Below are 19,232 nucleotides of genomic sequence, written 5' to 3'. Positions count from 1 at the left end.
CCTGAGTAAAAGCAACAGGCACCTACACAAAAGGTATGTGAGTCTTAGAGTATCTGATATAAATGTACTTAAGCATCAAAACTACAGGTAAAAGTAAATTACAGGCTACATAAATGTACATGTATGTATATATTGTTGACTAGGGGTTGATCAATAATTGGCCTGGCTGATTATCGGGCCCAGTATTCAGCATTTCTTTCATCATTTAAATCAATGTTTTTCAGTCAGATTGCAGATAAAATAAATAGATTTGAATGCGTTACTTTGACTCTGATTCAGCAGGCACTTTGCAAAGTAACTAGTAACTAAAGGTACACTAAAGGTGTAATGGAGTGGAACAAGGAAATACTCAACATTGTATTTAAGTACATACTTGAGTAAATGTACTTACGTTCCATCGCTGCCCATACATCATCGGTCAAAGTCTTTTTTCTCTGGAAACAATTTCACCAAACAGCTCCAAGTTTTATCCACTAGATGTTTAACTGCTGTACCCTTAAATTATGAAAATCTGTAATTTTATGTTATTTATTATAAGGCATGAAACATTAAGACCTGTAATTATTGCAGAAAATTAAAATGTATTGGGCATATTAATGAAACAGATGAAATATCATTAAAAAAAGAACATACAGCACACACTACAGATCAACAAGCAAGGAATATTAAGATGATATGAATAAAAATATACAATCAAAGTCAGTATGAAATGACACAAAGTCGGCTGAACAGCGTCTTTGTTGTTGCTCCTTAAAGGCCTGTGTTCACTGACAAAGCTAGTGTCTAATGTCTAGTCAGAGTTCAAAATCATCCAAACTAAAGCCACCTGACACGTAAGAAATGAACTGTAACAGCATTTCAAACTGGTTTTGTAGACCTCACAGTCGATGTTGTTGATCTGTGTGATTCAAGGACATGCAACAGCTAAATGAAGCATAAGTGAATAAATTAAACCAAGAGAGACAAAAATGCTTGAGTTCACAGCCAAAAGAAAAACACTAAAGGACAATAAATTAAACAGTTTAAGGCAAACCTCTGGGAACCAGAGCAGATAAAAAGCTATTCTCTTCTCAGTCCCAGTCTGCCGGTATTTCTTTAAATGTAAGTGAGGAGTTCACTTCTTTATTCTAAGGACAAATACAAGAACAACCTGCAGTCCAATTGAACTAATTTCTCTCCCAGACTGCATGGCCTGGATGTTTTCTAGCAGTTCAGCTGAACAACTCTTTCTGACAGTCCACACAGCTTAGATTTACTTTCACAGATTCACTGCCTCTCGTTTGGTCCCAGGAAATTGTGGTCGCTCACACCATCAGGGCGAATAACAGCAAAGCCCAGTCTAAACGAACCCTTGGCCTTTAAAAGCATTGAAGGGAGTCGATAACACCCCTGAGGTGTTCAGTGGTTGAACCCAACTGTTCACATGACATTTCAACCCCCAAAGCATTTTTTTTCTGTTTCGCATCTGTTGCCGGGTGCACTCCGTGGTCACACTTCCTATTACAAAAAGTCGATACTCTTTCATAGGACGTGGCGGTCTGCAGCAGACCTCTGGCACCGGCTGGAGGTTCAGGACCACGGATAGCGACGGTGCTGCATTCAGCCGTGTAATCACACATGAATCGGTAGCACATAAACACTTTCACTTTACACTCAGTGCCTCCTTTGGTTCTGTATTCATGTGAATGGCATTTAATTTTTTTTTTTTTTTTTTTTTTTGCATAAAATCAATTTAACCACGCCCCAGAGGAGTATGGGAAATTTTAAGTCACAACTAAGACAATGATTTTGCATTAATCCTGTGTCTTCTACAGAAAAAATGTTCAACACAATGGTCTTTTTTTTTTAAAGATGGAAGCCACATACAGCTCCTAAATATCTATATTTTATTGGTGATGTATAATAACCTTATCCTCTATACTGTAGCAGTTGTTCCCAGTGGTGGAAAGTATCTAAGCATATTTACTATTTCACACTTATTTGCTACTTTATGCTTTTATATATATATATGTATATATATATATATATATACACACATATATACACATATTGAACTCTATTTATATTTGTGTTTATATACTTTTTAATTGATGTTAATAATTTACTCAATACAATTAGCTCCACTCTAACAGATAAAACATTAAAGTATTGCTGGGATGTTAATGTATATAATAAAATCATATGATAACGACAGTGACAGAAGTCTATTGCATAATGAGTAGTTTTAAATTTGAAAATTTGATACTTTAAGTATATTTTGCTGCTAATACTTCTGTATTTTTACTGAATGCAGGACTTGTACTTGCAATGGAGTGTTTTATATAGTGTGGCATTGCTATTTTGATTGAGTAAATGATCTGGATACTTCATCCACTACACTTGCTTCCCAAACTGATTGTTGGTACCCCTGAGTTGGGGTGAGACACAAAGAAAAAGAAAGAAAAAAGAAAGAGGTATAAGTATAGACGGTATTTAACACATTTAACATACATATGTATAAATATATATATATTTATATAATTTTCTGTAGTTTTTCTGTAGTCTTGTGACCCCTTTTAAGGATACCAGCATTAATTTATTTATTTGTTGTGAGACCGTTATCATCAACAACCGTGACAGAAGGCCGCAAGTGGACATGGCTGTACACAGGCAAAACCCTTTTAAACCACAGCTGTATAAGATAAATGGTTATAGCAGAAAATCATACTTTCACACCAGTGCAGACAACATTTTATCAATAACCACAGGATTTTTTATTTTTTACTTTAATGAAAGGGCTCCTGTGAGCTCAGAGCTGAGGCCATTTGAATAACATCCGGTTGAGTGCGCTTTGCTGTGGACAAGATTAACTGAAGATAAAAAAGCTTGTGGGCAACACATGGAATAAAATACATTGTGTCTACTGCAGCACAAATGCAAAGCGACTATTAGACATAATACATACGAGACTACTCAAATGTGATGTTATCTCCTTCAGTACTGAGCGGTGGAAAATGTATCAAAGGATCTCTGAGTCGCTGCCCTGTCATCTTTTTAAGGTAGTGTATGATAATAGCGTATAAGCTCTTTCATTGCAGCAGTGACATTCTCCCGAACAAATCGTTTTCACCTCAGATGTGCACTCTAATTCTAGGCACAGAGATGTTTAGCTTTGAGGAACTGCCTCCAAGTAATCCAGAGTCTATTAAAACCAATCTGATCACACAGAGTTCAGATCACGGGATGCTGTTATGATAACTGCAGTGTGGCTAACCTCTCTCCTCCATAAAATGCCACAGCACAGGGACTAAGTAATGGATTTATGTAATGTTAGCACTTACTGACATTATAGCGAAGGGGTAACTCCATACCTGTGAAAGTTAAATGAAAGCCTTTGTTTTATTCCCTCGCATATGAGCACTGTGAGACAAAATGCTCCTGTTTCTTAGGGAACGGTGTGGTAAGGTAGGTTGAGAAAGAATATAGAGCACCAAGTTACCTCCATGTTTTAACAAGGATATTGGCTTCAAAAGAGGTTCAAAGTACTGGCTATGGAAAGAAAGATGAAACATTGCTATAATCAAAGGATATCTTGGCACTTGTACTGAACGGGTCATTTCAGTTAAGTACAAGTGGAACATGATTTAATATAGTCCTGACCTAATATATGCTCAACTTGTATGTCTTTCTAATTTAGTCTCTCTACAGAAGGCAACAAATTAAATCTGTCTGTTTGTCTGTCTGTCTATCTAGACCAAGAGTCCACAGCTATGCTAGCAGCTAGCTTTGTATGTTAGTCTACACATATTTGCTATTTGCCAATAAACACAAAGCTGAGGCCGGGAGAAATGACATTAGTTTTGCAGTTTTTTGGCTGCAACCAACAATTATTTTCATTATTGATTAATCTGCAGATTATTCTTACTCTTCAATGACTAATTGTTAGGTCTATAAATGTCAAAAATTCTGGAAAATGCTCATCACAGTTTCCAAAAGCCCAAAGTGACGTCTTCAAGTAGCTTCTTTTGTCCAACCAACAGTCAAAAACCCCAAAATTCTTTTTTTACTTTCATAAATGACAAAGAAAAACATAAATGTATGTACAAACGTGTGTGCCTATTCATTCAGTAGGTGTTGAGATATTTAAAAGGCAGGCCACCTATTAGAAAAACGACCATATACATGTCGGTCAACTGTGAAAGCAGCACATTACATCCATATTTATGTGTCTTGTTGGGCAGTGACCCCTAGTGGTCATAGTAATGAATATGGCAGCAAAGGAGGAATAAGGAGTAAAAGTATAAACAATGTTTTCCTAAACCTAAATTCGAGGTTTTTGCCTAAACCTAGCCAAACTGCGAGGGTTTGACAAAGGTCCAGTTCACCTGTCTATGTATGGTACGCTGCAACAGTTGGTGACAGAGATTTATGTCGTTTTTGGAGTCACTGGCAATCGACCTATTCAGGTATAAGGATGTGTTTTGTTCAAAGGATAAGTAAAATTTCTGATCACTTGGTGGCATTAGGATTCATCAGGGACTGTGAATGTCGGTACAAAATTTCATGGTAATCCATCCAATAGTTGTGTGTCTTAAAGGACTAATTTGTACCAACTAGTCTAATACTGACGTTGGTGGGCGACCCGACTTACGATCCAAAAGTGTCAGTATTTGACGAGTTGGGAATGAGACTCAAAAATCAACTTTCTTACAAATTGGACCTTTAAATATCGTTATAATATCTCAGTCTGGACCAAAGTGTTGGCGGACTGACAGGGCATTACTTGAGTCACACCGCGAGCATGGATAAAAATTCTCCTGGGCAGCAAAAACAACCCATTTTTACATAAAACCCTGTATTTTGCAAAGTAAAGTAGTTTAGTCTCTAGATGCTTAAAATATAAATGTCCTGACTACTGCAGACCCACTCTGACTTGACTGTCAAACAGAAAGATTTCCAGTGTCTGTTTACTAAATTGTTGATTGCGTTACTCCAGCTCTATTGATTGTGTGTGTGGTGCCTAATTACTTTCATAACTGAAGTGAAAGCTTTGCGAAAGGTAAATATTTGTCTTTATTCTGTGTATGTAACCCCTAGGCCGTGTTATTTTCAGGTTCTCTCCTGGACAGGGTGTGGGAGTTCTGCTTACAGGTGGGTGCCTGATGGAGTTGAAGAGGCAGCGAGGAGTGACTGCCCTCTAAGATCGCTGCCTGCAAGATGAAGGCTCGGGTGGACAATAATGTCTGTTCTATATTTTCTTATTTTGACTTTTTATATCACTCCTCAGTGTTCAGTAGTGTTGTAATAAGAAGAGCTGCTACTCTGACCGTTATAAACTAATCCAACCCGGTAACATTGACAAACCCAGTTGTCTCTTGCTGTATTTAGATTTTTAACAAGACACTGCACTTTTCAGATACACATCTAAGGAAGAAATCTACAAGCTGTGACATGTTTTGATTTTGCAGAACTATGCAGCAGTCGAGCTAATGACAAAGGCGCATCAATGGACTGTATTAGATCTAATGTGGGTTCTGGCCATGTTAGTTTTTGGATTTAGACTTTGAACACAAGACCTTAAGTCTCATCCAGGGACCAGACCAGAGGCCATTCAGCAGGAATAATCATTTGTTATTCTCATTCATATCATTATTGCTTTTATTCTGAAAAGCAGATTGTACTGGTACTCGTGTAAGCCAAATCAGATAAGTGGAGGACTTTCAGCAGTTATTGAAAATCTTTAGCCGGTTTCTGTTCATCGATGGATTTGTAAAGAGAATTTTAAATTTAGAGGACCTTACAGCTCTAACACTTTTTATTTTTTCTCAGACCTTAACTGTTTGAAACACAGACTAACTTTTGTCTCTGTACGAATTGAAGAGTAACATCCACATTACTACTCGACAGCATGAAAGATAATAATTTAGCTTCTAACTCTGTCTTCAAAATGAAATACATCTCACTTGATGTACAGTAGCTCCTCAAAGTCTCAATGTCTTGGCATGCTGTCAACTAACTGTGCAGCCCACACTGTTTGAGAGTAAATAATAGAAGAACCTGATCCATACCAGGAAATCCACTGAGATGCAGAGGCTGCCATTGCTATTTGAAACAAAAAAGCACTTAAAACCTACCATGATCTAGAGAGGTTATGCAGGAAATACTGTACTGGATCTTCAAGGCAAATGCAAAAAACCTGAGATTTAAAAAAAAAAAAAAAAAGAAGAAGATAGGCTACAGCTTTGCCTGCATCCATGTAGTAATGAAATGCATGTGTATCATACATGTATTTACATTCAGCCTCAAGTGCTGTGTTGTACTTTTGACTAATACCTTTTTAAGTTTGTGGATGCAAAGCAGATTTTTTTTCAGAGCAATCCTACGAAAGCCAGGGTTGCACAAGAGCTGGAGAAATCCATCTGCCTCCCCCAAATCACATTCTGACATGTCTCACAGTCAAATCTCCCCCCAAGGCGCTAGATGAGGGAACATCTTCAATCTAAACCTGGATACAATAGGGCCTGTAAGACACCGCAAAAATGGATTGGGAGTGCTAAAACCACAGAAACCTCTGCCGGAAACACGACTTTCTATAAATACAAGATACTCGCCTCAGCTGCCAAGTTCGTTATTTTTTTTCTCTCTCTCTCTCTCTCTCTGTCATGTTGGGCTCTGCATAGTTATATATACTACATCATCATTCAAACACTGGGCAATTGAAGGGAAAATAGAACGAATAAGAAAAATAAAAGCAGCGGAAGCGTGGTTCTTCTTTTGAAGGAACATCTCTCTCCTGCTCTTCCTCCGAGAGTGGGAGTGGGTTAGGGAAGCCCGGTACCAGGCCCCGATGCTGCTGCTGCTGTTGGTGTGGCAGGTTTCCCGTGCGATCCAAAAATACTTTCGCACTCGCCCACTTTGGTCCCCAGCCGCCTGTACTCTTTGGTTCTCCAACAGGGATGGGTGAGAATCATATTCAGCTCTCCAATCGTGATTGCGGAATGCCCCAGTGTTTCTTTAACCGTGCCCCCAGACTCCTCCACACGCATTGCACTTGCATGGCTCCTATCTTGCCCTCTTCTCTGCTGGATCCATGCTTGCAGCACTCTGACAGTCCAATTCTTGGGCCTGATCCAGCTACTGTACCTGCTGTTACCTAACTGCTTGGACATGTTAAAGAGAAAATCTGTGCAACAGAGCAGTGGATTTTTTCATATTTTCTTCTTACAACATCACAACTGATTAAAAAAATGTTATTTTCAAACTAAGGAATGCCTTCAGATGTCAGATAATAGCAGATTAACCATGAGCATCTAGGTTATTTGCTTTACCAGATGCAGCAACAACCCCCTTAGACTGAAGCTCAATAACATCTACTACACTAAATCATTATCATGCAACATGGGACTAATTGCATGTACTTTTGACCAACAGAAGTTAATACGTCTACATATTCTAGTCTCTGACTCATCTGCACCCACACTGATTTCTATTTGTTGCTCTTTCCCCCAATCCATTGCCACCGCAGCATGTAAAAGATATGAATGTTAATAATCACAAAGCATTGTCTCCATCACTGCTTCATCGATGCAGGTACAGTCATTACAGGGACGTGCAATGCAAACGGTTTCAAACAAATAGCTAACAGCAGACATGTGAGGAAACAGATGAAGAATGTTAAGAGCTTGCAGCTAACAAAAGTAACTATGGAAACGGCCAGCTCTACATTGCACTAGCTTCCACAGCTCTCTCCAGAAATAAAAACTGTTGGGCTAAGAGCGAATCAGGTAAAGACAAAAGATCCCGGGTGAACCTATTTATAGTGGGCCTTACATAACATACATAGACCTATGTTGGCTGAGGCAAGTTTGGTGCTCAACAGCAAGCTTCTGGGGGGCAAAGGCAGGGTACAGAGAGCCAGAGATGCTGGATCCTGGAGGGTATTTTATAGAAAGACATCTGAGTATAAACAGCAATTAGGCCGGTGTGGATGATGATGCTGATGGCAACAGAATTAAATAGAGAGAGGAAGGCTCGCTGTTTTGATGTGAGGGAGAACAAACACTGCTACACTGTCCTGGTAGGGCAGTGATGTCAAAGCTGGAGTTCCGCAGAAAATTAATATGCAGCGGGCTAATGAAAAATTACACATTAAACAGGTCGTAGCTACAAGGCCTCGAGGAATACACAACGATGGGGAAAAAATGCATACGTCACAAGGAGCATTAGTTCACAGCCAGTTTACCCGAAAGCCTGCTTTATTTGTATGGGAGGCAAAAAAGTTGTGTCATAGTAGGCCACACACACTCACACACACACACACACACACACACACACACACACACACACACACACACACACACACACACACACACACACACTCATATTATCATGTGGCCTGAGGACAAAACATCTGACATCTCCAGTGAGATGTTATGAACATACAAGCCCACATGCGCACAGAAAACCTGTGTGAGAGCGGCTGAAATGCAGGAGCAGCGATCATCTAGAAATACAGCCTGCCACCATATCTTAAATCCAAATTGAGCCATTAGCATAATTATCCACTTATACTGCTTTAATTCTAAGTAGCTCTCCATTGTAAGTAAAATGATAGCTAAGCTGTATTCAAAAAGCCTCTTTTCCACTCACAAATGCCTTATTAATTAGCTCCCTCTAGCATAAGTTCCCAGTAATTACATTCAGTACAGGAGTCAGTGCTACAAGGGGGGGTATTTCCAGCAACTCTTAGACAACTTTTTTTCCCTTCTTTTTTTAATTACTCTGCAGATGTATAATGATTTCAATCGTTCAATCGATTCAAACACTGAGCAGCAGACATTTGGACACCACATTCACACCATGTTCACTGCACTCACTAGCCAATTCATTGGCAGCAGGCAATCACAAAAATATTCACTATATAGAAGCTCTGATAAGGCTGGGATGATATGCAAATGAATACTCCCTGACTCATCTGTTTATTATGCAGTCACATTAGTTAGCTCTGATGCTGTTTGGCTATTATCCCATCTCACTGTGAAAAAAGGGTCTTGGGTGAGGGGGATGGATTGCGCAGTGAGTGCTTTAGTCACACAGATTGTCCGCACTCTTCAAAGAAATAAATGCATTTCCAACTGTAGTTGCATTGAGGGGATGTGGAATCCATTTCCTCTGAGAGAAACAGCGAAAAGGCAGAGGATATGGCTCATCTGTGTCCAAATCCCTTGATACCGTGCTGTGCGTTAACGGGTCAAAGGGTCAAATGATGAGCTTGCGTCTCCCACGAAACAGCCTGGAGGCGATCATCGCACATTGATACATCATACGCTAATTAACAACATACGATTCAGTCAACTCCTGCAATGCTGAAAAAATACTACATGATGTTGAGATGCACACAGGTAGTGACTTTGTGTTTATTCGTGTTTGCTGCTATTAATTTACACCATCTTCTTTTTTAATGAATAGAAAAACCACAGGGACACGCTGTATCTTCCAATAAACATGGTGAAACTACCAATCTGTGGCTTCACAGTCTATCTGCTGTTCTGCTAACTGATAGAGGCACTATTTTTAGCCGTGCAACCTTAATGCACCATGCTAAGCCTTCAACTATACAACTACACATCCAGCCCATTCAAAGGATTCATACGAGTGTAGAGGTTGGAACCCTGTGGGTCATGCACACAGACTGAGAGCTCGTATCAGTGCTCTCAGTACCAACGTTTTATATTTTGGTGTCAAAGTATTAATAAGAACATTGCCACTGTGTGCGCCGCTGTGTGAATGTATGCCAGCATATGTCAAGGAGTGAAAAGAATTTATGTACTCTCCATCCCTTTTGATTTTAGCTAATTAAGCACCTAGCACTCACAGCAACTGCGCTCCATGGAAACCATGCAAAAAAGCAGATTGACGTCAGCTAGAGGCCTTCGACAGTGCCATCTGACAAAAGAAGGAGGACAGGGCTGCTATACTTAAGGTCACAGTTTGTTGAAGCTTCTGTCTGCTTTGACTGACAACAGGTTTGCTGACATTTGTACTGAACATGTGAGGAATGGAAGAAGTATTGTAATTTTAATGCTTTACATGCATGAAAAACAGCAGTTTATGTCAATAACGGGAACTGGAGGAAGGTAAAGATTTTGGCTATCTATTAATATTGTAAGCAAACCATTTAAATACCTCCCATTAAAGCTGTATGCTGAGTGTGAGGTTAAAATACCCTTAATATACACTGTTAGATCTTAGGCTTATTAACATTTTTTGGACAACATGCACTCTCAGGCTTTTTAGAGGTATTGGAAGGATTTGCGAAATACAAGAAAAATGAGCCACAGTGGAATTTCACCTACTGGGAAAAAGAGCAATTTTAGTGATCCAACAATATACTTACCATCCGAGTCATAAAGTGTGGACACAATCAAAACCTACGCATGCAGACTGTTGTGCATTTACATTATTACAAAAATTATGGAGTTGTCCATTTTATTTATGAAAGACTCGAGTAGTGAAAGAATAATCGCCAATGTGAGGTAGTGTCAAGGTCCAAGTAGTCTTTAATAGCCAGATCGATCTCCACAACGTTGGAGCAAGGTCTGGCAGCAACAATACAGATGCATGCTCTGGCTTGTTTGTATGTCTTTTAACCAATCACAATCATCAGCTTGTTTATGTTTGCACTGTTAGCAACCAGGTTAGGGATAGGGTAACTTGCCATTTCAGCATGTAAATTGCTAGCACGGAGGTTCTTGTTGTTTCCCATTGCGTCAGAGATTAGTGGAAGGGAGAAGAATATCACCTGAAATAGGCGCCCAAAGGTAGGCCTATACTAACGGTCTGCATCCATTGAGACAGACTAGGGTCTGAAGAGCAAAAATTATTTTTTGTAAACTGAATACCAAGCAATGATTGTAGCTATACGCTCAGATTCAATAAATCATTTGCTTACATGAATGAAACACACAGATATTACAAAAGAAAGTACAGTATAACAAAAAAAATATTGAAACCATTTATTGTTCTTAACAAAACAAACCAATCTCACAGTCAATGTTGATTTCCCTGCCAGTCAAAGGCTGTGTATTCAAAATATGGCTGCTTTTAGAAGCAGTAATTTTAGAAATGTTCAGCAAGACTGTACAGAACTTCCTTTTTTAATCAAACAATTAAATATCAAAATGACAAATCATTAAGACAGTTGAGAGTTGAGGACATATGATTGAAGAGAAATGGCACAACGAAGAGTAATGGCCCTCAAGTGAACGCATAATTTGCTCATTTAATCAATTATTTTCCAGGATAGAGACCGGCAAATCTGATGAGAGTTATTCATATACGTCATCACACATCAGAGAGGTGGCTGAGGCGTTTCCTGCATCTTGAAGAAAAACACTGTAATCACCTGTCTTGATTTCCATATTAAAACACTGAAATGGAAGCAATGAAGTTGCGTGTGTCTGAAGTTGTGATGGATACGAGTTCATTAAGTGTCTTCTAAATGCATCTTAAGTATATAACTGAAGCACTAGACTGTGCTTGGCTCCGCATACAGCAAAGACAGGTTAGCTGCACTTGTATGAAATAACCCTTCAGAATACCGGTGTGAAACCTGCTATTTTAATTAAAGGTTTACTGTGGAAATGTGATCATAAATTGCTATTCTTGAGGTGGATCTTGCAGTAACAGTTTTTCAACGCCGAGTAGAGTTTTATCAACCAGACAGCATATTACTATATATTAGCTAGAGCCCGACCAATATATCCGCTGGCCAATTTTATTGCCCAGTATTGGCCTTTGATAAATAAAATGTGTGTATGTTGCATGTATGTTGTCTAACAGGCGCTGATTTGACCTTTTTTTTTTTTAAACAGAACATAATGCAGAAAACGATGTTTTGAGTCATTTACGATTACTGAATTCCTGGTGAAGTTTACTTTTTCAGTACACTGTAAAATATCCTGCCTCCAAGTGTTTGATAACCAAATAGGAAACAAAATAAGAAACTAATATTGGTATCGGGCTCTAGTCTTAACACTTGATCATGTTTTTGTCTCAATTGCATCCAGATACATGAAGGCCAATATCTTAGAAAAGATGAGATGCATTCAACAGTGTCAGTACTGTTCAGCCATCATTAATACTGTCAGTGCTGACCAGCCGGTGAAGGGGTGGCTTCCTTGGCCCCTGCCAGTGCTATCATTGTACTGTTCCCAGATATACCCTGTTTCAATGTACTGTCTATGAACATTATTGATAATGTTAGTCCTGAGTTCCTCATAAAGGGCAGCAGCCTTCTCTTGGTATGGCCCTTCTGTGTTGCTATAGTGGTGGAGGGCCCTGACTGCCAAGTAGTTGATGTTAATCCATATCGGTCCCCTCCAGTAGGGGGCGTCGTGTTCTGTGTTGCTCTGCATATACAGTGGATCAGCCTTAGAGAGAGAACGCAGGCCATAGGGTGTCCACAGCTTGTTGGAGTCTCTCATGTCACGGAGGATATGCTCTAGTTTGGGAGAGTCCGGTGTAAGAATGTGCAGTAAGAAAGGGAACAGGCTGACGTAACCCAAAGCGTTAACATACTGCTCCTTGGGGGCCCGGCGGACTGAGCGCACAAGGCGTGCGACGGGGAACTGATGACGAGGTTGTCCAGGGGGCACGTACACCTTCTCCTTCTGCAAGGACACCATCTGGGTGTGGTTCCCGAAATCACTGAAAGCACGAAGTTGTTCTGACCAGTGGAGCTCATTCAGCAGGTTGTTGTCACTGAGCACCTGATGGGAGAGTTCATAGTCCTGATAGGGCTCGCCTAGAAGCTGGGCTATACTTGCCATGATGCCTGAGGACAAAACCATCCAGCAGTGTAAATCCACATGGCGCTCCTTTGCTGACGGGTGTGAGGCCCGAGGGTAGTCGTCCAGCCCAGAAGTCAGCGTTTTGGGATTGAGGAAAAGATTTGTGTCCTTGTCACGTCCACGCCAGCGATAAGAGTTTGGTAGCGGCCCTGTCTGTGTGGTGTTGTACCATTCAAACCAGGTTTTCAGTCTGGGGAAGAGCCGTCGCAGGAAAGGCAAGGTCGGCTGAGATTCGACCTTCTCTGGATTTGAAGAGAGCTGCTCAATAAGTTCCTGAAGGGCTAAGAAAAGAGTGGGTGGGTTGGCATTCTCGTTATGCTGAACTATAAACTCTGCTGGGACTTTACTGCGAGCCTCGTCACCTAGGATCTGCTCACGGGGGATCCAGCCCTCGATATTGATCAGGTCTATCCAGTGGGCAATGGCCTCCCTTGTAACCTGGGGATCCCATTTGCTCAGCAATAGCTGATGAAAGCCCTCATCCCAAAGGAACCCTCTGGGAAAAAATGAGCGTGACGGTACAGCGGTGAATAAAGCACCTTCGGGGTACAAGAGTGGGTATTCATTGTAGACTGACTGTACCACTGACTGGCCATAGAAGTAGCCCATTCCACCTAACATGTTGCTCAGCGCTGCCTTGCCAAACTTAACATGTGCCTGGCTGAAACCTTTGCTCTCAAGCCCAAAGGTCTTCTCGAACCTTGCATCAAACTCAGCCTTACGCCTCTCCAGCTCCTGAGTCATGATGGAGCCCACAAGTTGGTTGGGACGGTTGTGAAAGCTCCCAGATTCGAACAAAACTTCGATCTGGAATGGCGTCTGGACGGTCACCTGGTGAATCACAAAATCGCTCTCTTTCCTTGTGTCAGCGGGTTTCTGCTGGTTTGGGTGGTGAGGGGGCTTATAGGTGTCTACAGCTATGTAATGCCTTTTCTCACCAGAAGGAGGGCTGTAGACAAACCTGCGGTTCAGACTGTGCTTCACAATGTCAGTCAGCTTCTCCAAACCAGGAGATTTAGTCTGAAGATAGTTGAAACTGAAAAGACAAGAAACTATTGTTAACACAAACCTCACACAAACCCTGAGAGTAGTTTGAGAGCATTTAATGACACACAAGTGATTTTACTACACTAGCTATGTTTGTGAAGTCTTAGAATGCTGTGTCATAACCTGAAACTTAAGCATATTGTTTTGATGACTCAGAGGTTGTCACAGTAAAAATCAAACTTTAAGCTCCCACTTACTCTTCATCATCCATCTTCCTACAATAGATCATAATCCAAACAGTTCTTATCCTTTCTATCAGTGCATACTGTACCTTTATGTTTTGCTATGCTGGTCTTCTCTGGCCCTCATGAAAGTGTGAAATATTGGTGCTCCCTGTGAGTGCTGCTAGCAGAGACTTCTGATCCAGTCAATACAAAAATGCTGCGACGGCTGCTCTTTCTGAAGGCGGATAAACACCTTCACTGATTAAATGACAGCTGTGCTGTTTCAGGAAAAGACTAGCAGCCTTATGGAAAGGCTCTGCTTTTCTTTGGCATTTCAAACATTACATACAATAAGTTCATCCTGCTTTAATGTGTACAACAACTTTTAGAATTAAGAAAAACTTAATTCCTTAGATTGTGTTATTGTGTTATACTGTTATTTGACTGATGAAACAAAGGCTGAAAATCCTGCTTTTGCTGCCATCAAGTGGTTGGATTTTATTTTAAGCTCACTAGTAATGTCAGTGTTCACACAACTGATTCAGGGAATCAAGAGCGGTGCAACAGACTTCAAATTTTAGGGTCATACGGATAGTGCTTTTCTTCTATAAAACATTTAGTGATTCATTACACTTTACATTACCACATGCATGAATTTGGAACTGGGTCTGCATGTATGCAGTTTAAACAGCCTCTCTCCTCACTTTCATCTACATATGGTTTTTCGTACCCTCACTGATTAAACTATATGAGCACTGCAAAATATAACTATATTCTATTCATCAAAACTAGTGACCTTTAGTGACTAGTGACTAGTAAACTTTAGTGAACCAAGGTCTTTGTGTTAGTGGTTGCAGGCAATTCCTAATTGTTAATTTTCTTTGCTGCATATCTGGCAGTCATTCTACAGTATATTCCCTCGTCCTTGAGCACTCTCTTTGAAACTGCTGCAGACTTATACGTCACTCCTGTATTCATGCATTTACCTGGCATATTTAGCACTGGATAATTCCCCAGTAACCGGCTTTCTAAAGGTGATCTTGAAGTTACCAAGCTCCTCTGAGAAACCAGCAATGGATGCAAGCCGGTTTCTCTCCTCAACGTGAGCCTCCAGTGAGCCCTGTGTGTCTGCTGCTGCGTAAAACATCAGGGAGATGACTGGAGCTTGAGGAGCAGAGCTCTGGTGGGTAAAAACAGAAATTACACATAAGAAATAACTGTAATTGCTTGTTACATTTTTAATAAATGGTACATTTTCACCACACTAAAAATAAGGCTGTCATAAGGCTGAATGAACAGTCAGCACTCACATGCTGTTTGGCAGTGATCCTCCAGGTCCAATCTCCTCCGTGATCCCCTCCCATCCTCTTGACAAACTCTGTGGTAAGTGTGAAATCGTTGTCTCGGATTTCCTGGACGCCAAAGGTGATCCCATCATGCATCAGCCACCCGTAGCCTTGCAATCGATCCCCTTGCTCACATGTGTGCCTCAGGTTTACATCCATGTCCGAAAACTGACGCATCCACATCATGCCTGCACAAATCAAAGTAACTACATTTAGTTGTGCAGCACAAAAGACGCACAACTTAATCATTTGAAAAATAACCGGTCCACAGTTCCACACAAAAGGTAAGTCCCAAAACTCACTGGCTATATGCAGCATGTATCCTGCCAACTGGGTTTTGAGAACAGCAGTGCTTTAACTAACTGTTATTGGAAACTGTAGTGCACTTTGTGTCGTCAACTAATTAACAATATTGGTCATCCAAATTGGACAGTCCTAGGAACTGTGGCCAAAATTTACTTGAATTTGACGAGTGTCTGGGCTTGTTTCCCACCCTGTCCCCGATCCAAAGCAATTAAACGTTGAAGATTTGATTAACGCACCAAAGCAAGTATTTTAGGAAAGCAAATGATTAAATACTAAAATTAAAATCCGCCCTCAAACAGAATTTATATTGTGGTATTCCAATTAAATTATCTTTTTGTGATCTTGACAGCAAAGACATCAACAAAACACAAAATTGCCGATATATGCACACTTTTACAAGTCTTCTTATTCCAAACTGTCTGTCAATATTATACATATTCTGTATCAGCTTATTCCAATTCATTGAAGCTTTATGATGTTTACACTGAGTTAGGGATGGCAATATATCGATATTATATCTTATTGTGATTTCAGACTATATTGTACTTGTGTCTGTTGTTTTATGTTTTGATTGAGGGACCCCTAGCACCAAAAATGACATACTCTGTGTTTAACTGTTCCACCACAGATTTACTTGGCAGTCAGCTTTGTCTTGACTCTGATCGTGTCAGCCTACCTGTCACAATCGACCTGGGACTCCGGGTTTTCATCCCAAAGTAGACCTGAGGCCTGTATGAGCCCCAGAACCTCGCAGGGGAAACCTTAGCACTGCTGCTGTTGGCATCCAGGACAGGAGGCGACGGGTGCAGGCTCACCACACGTTTGGCGAGGCTGGACCGCATGTAGAGGGCGTAAAAGAACCAGATCAGGCTGAATATGCAGAGGCCAATGGAGATGTTGATGAAGACTTTGCCGATATCGACTTTCTTTTTCTTCTCTTTGCGGTGAAATGCAGAGGGCTTCTCATCTTTCCTTGGAGGGGGAGCAGCTTCACCAGTCACCACCCTCTTCCTCTGCCTGCCCATCCTGCTCTTCTGAAGCTGGAGAATAGAAGAGAGGAAGATATTTTTATTTAATAGTAAACAGTACAGCACAACAGTACAGGATCCAATAATTATTTTAACTTAGATATCCCCACCGTATGCAGTAACTTTAGCAGAATTCAGTTTAGGTACTTCACACCTTTTGAACTGAATGAAATGCAAACAGCTTTCAACCTTGAGTCTCTCATTCCCCTTAGAAATTTTGACGATTTATTATCTGATGTGTTTTATGACTGGGTTGTATTAAATATAATATTTGTCTCTTGATTAACGGTGAACCCACTTAAACTACTCAGTTGACATGTACACTTATCTGCCAGTTTATTAGATACACCCAGCAAAAACTATTGCAACCAAAGCAATAGACAGGCAATACATTTGAGGTGTTGTTTCATCTTTATGGTCATTTTGGAAGCTGAGTTCATATTTATGTCTACCCTCACTCACATAAATAGACTAAACTATCAGGTAGACTAGATCAGAACCACCAAAACACAAAAATATAGTTGAGTCATAACAGGTTCACAAAAAGCTGCACATTTCACCTTTCTGGACAAAAAAACAAAACAAAAAACGTCTTATCTAAGTAAAGAGTCTAAGGATAGAGGGTCATGTAAGCCATACAGATTGCAAAGCACTTTGAGGCAAATTTATAATTTGTGCTTTGATACCATTTGGTGAATCTGAATCCATGATCACAAACCAGTCAGTGTTTCAATTTGATTGTTTTTGTATATTGTATCTTGTAAGGCAGATATATACTTGTTTAAATTATTGGTTTAATTTTTGTATCTTTTAATATTACTGTACATCATTGTAAATAAGTGCCTGTGCTCTGTACACTGACTTTACACCACAAGATTTACTTGAAATTGACTTTCTTGAGTGCTCGCTGGTTGACTATTACTGTTTTTTCTCTCAGGTCTCTCTTTAAACAGAGATCTTGATCCCGAATGATTGATGAAATAAAAATTACACAGGTTCACAAAATTCTAGTTTATTTCCAACAAAAGGGCAGGTATCCAATAGGGGTAGACCTATATTCAGCATTTTCCAATTATCAGTATCTGTAATCTTTCTGTCAGATTGCCAATAATAATAAACTAATCTAAAATGTGCTGCTTCTGCTCTGATGCAACATCCTCTCACACAGTGTCCTGTCCACAACACCATCTGATTGATAACACTTCACAATTAATAGCCTATAAACACTGAATAATCTGAATCTGCAAAGTAGCTATTAACTCAATTCATCATATAAATGTAGTGGAGAGGAAGTATAAAATAGCAGAAAATGGAAATACTCAAGTAAAGTACCTCAAAATTGTGCTTCAGAACAGTACTTAAGTAAACTGTATTTAGGTTAATTTCATCACTGGTTGTTTGAAATTGTGACACACAGTTTGAAATGAATGAAGCGAATGAATATCGGTCCCGAATATCGTTTTTTCCCCTTGATTTCTAATCATCGGCGTCAGTCCTGAAAAAGCCAGACCACTCAACCCTTGATATCCAACAAAAACACCAACAGGAAGACAGGTTTTACTTGTTTTATAGCTTCTCTGTTTACACTTTAAACACATGGTTACACTCAGTGACCAGTTTATACACAACAAACCTGCAATAAACTCATTACGACTGTAAAATTCTATTTTTGTTGCAACAGTTGCAAGACATATGCCTATGACTGAAATCATGTGTGGTGCATCAATGATGTAAATGAGGTGGACAAAATATAAGAAACACCTCTTTTATGTTAAATTCAAGGATAAGATGATTTATTGCAGTGCTGCTGTATTGGACTGTTTTAGCTTTGAGTGTAGTTATTCATTAACCCAAGCATCAGGATGAATATCTATTATAACTCGAGTATATCCATTTGCTCTGGATTATAATGACATATGAGTTTTAAAGACACATCCGTGAGTCTTGAAGGAGTACGTTAAGTTAGCTAGGTTCACGCTAACCCTGCGTGGTGAGTGAGTGATGGCAGAAAAGCCGTTTCTGCGTCGCCGACCATTTTATAAACCAAACTCGGCTTCAGTTCAAAGTCTCTCCGATTAAATAAGCCACCACCGACACCTGTTTTTGTTTTTTTTACCCTGAACACATCCAGTTCTCGATGCAACGCTGCCTCTCCATGCTGCAACGCTGCTCGCTAGTTTCGGTGTAGTAATGCTAACGTTAGCTTTCAGCGAAAACCGGCCGGCAGTCGCGACATAATGTGGCTTTAAATAGTCGGCAGCTGTTGAAATACGGAGTCAACTCGCAGTTCTAGCGTAATGTTCATTGAGCAAATGGTTACCGACCTGTCAAAATACCAGAATCTCAGCTGCTCATTATCCGGTGCTAGCTTGGCAAGCCACTTCCTGGTTACTACTCGTTTCCACTGACGTGTACTTCGCTGTGTAGTGTATGTGTGTGACGTCATCAATCCCCTTGCTGCCTGCTCATCACACACACACAAAATATGTATAATAATTAATATAACAAAGA

The 19,232-nt window shown here is 40.1% G+C and overlaps 1 protein-coding gene across 2 annotated transcripts; it reads right to left on the bottom strand.

Annotated features, from left to right (window-relative positions):
* Positions 1–10,979: 10,979 nt before the first annotated feature.
* mogs (mannosyl-oligosaccharide glucosidase) lies at positions 10,980–19,115 on the bottom strand. Of its 2 annotated transcripts, none has more exons than XM_073465862.1 (5): positions 19,046–19,115; positions 16,370–16,733; positions 15,352–15,575; positions 15,028–15,221; positions 10,980–13,866 (listed from the first exon to the last, which is right to left on the bottom strand). In XM_073465862.1, exons 2-5 carry the CDS (start codon positions 16,716–16,718, stop codon positions 12,096–12,098), a joined length of 2,538 nt encoding a protein of 845 aa, XP_073321963.1. In that variant the 5' UTR covers positions 16,719–16,733; positions 19,046–19,115; the 3' UTR covers positions 10,980–12,095. The 2 variants fall into 2 exon arrangements, with proteins under 2 accessions (XP_073321963.1, XP_073321972.1); XM_073465871.1 differs by lacking the exon at positions 19,046–19,115 and adding an exon at positions 18,838–18,858 and having other exon boundaries at positions 12,004–13,866.
* Positions 19,116–19,232: the final 117 nt, after the last annotated feature.

Source organism: Pagrus major, chromosome 1, assembly GCF_040436345.1.
Source record: "Pagrus major chromosome 1, Pma_NU_1.0".
NCBI lineage: Eukaryota > Metazoa > Chordata > Actinopteri > Spariformes > Sparidae > Pagrus > Pagrus major.
Note: the sequence above shows the minus strand (reverse complement) of the source record. Positions and strands in the feature narration are given on the sequence as shown.

What these genes read in the sequence shown, in the direction of transcription:
- mogs (XM_073465862.1), bottom strand. Translation starts at nt 16,718, where the DNA reads ATGGGCAGGCAGAGGAAGAGGGTGGTGACTGGTGAAGCTGCTCCCCCT. An exon ending in GGATCACTGCCAAACAGCAT is followed by an intron (nt 15,222 to 15,351) that starts GTGAGTGCTGAC and finishes TTTACCCACCAG; the next exon opens with AGCTCTGCTCCTCAAGCTCC. An exon ending in TCCAGTGCTAAATATGCCAG is followed by an intron (nt 13,867 to 15,027) that starts GTAAATGCATGA and finishes TTGTCTTTTCAG; the next exon opens with TTTCAACTATCTTCAGACTA.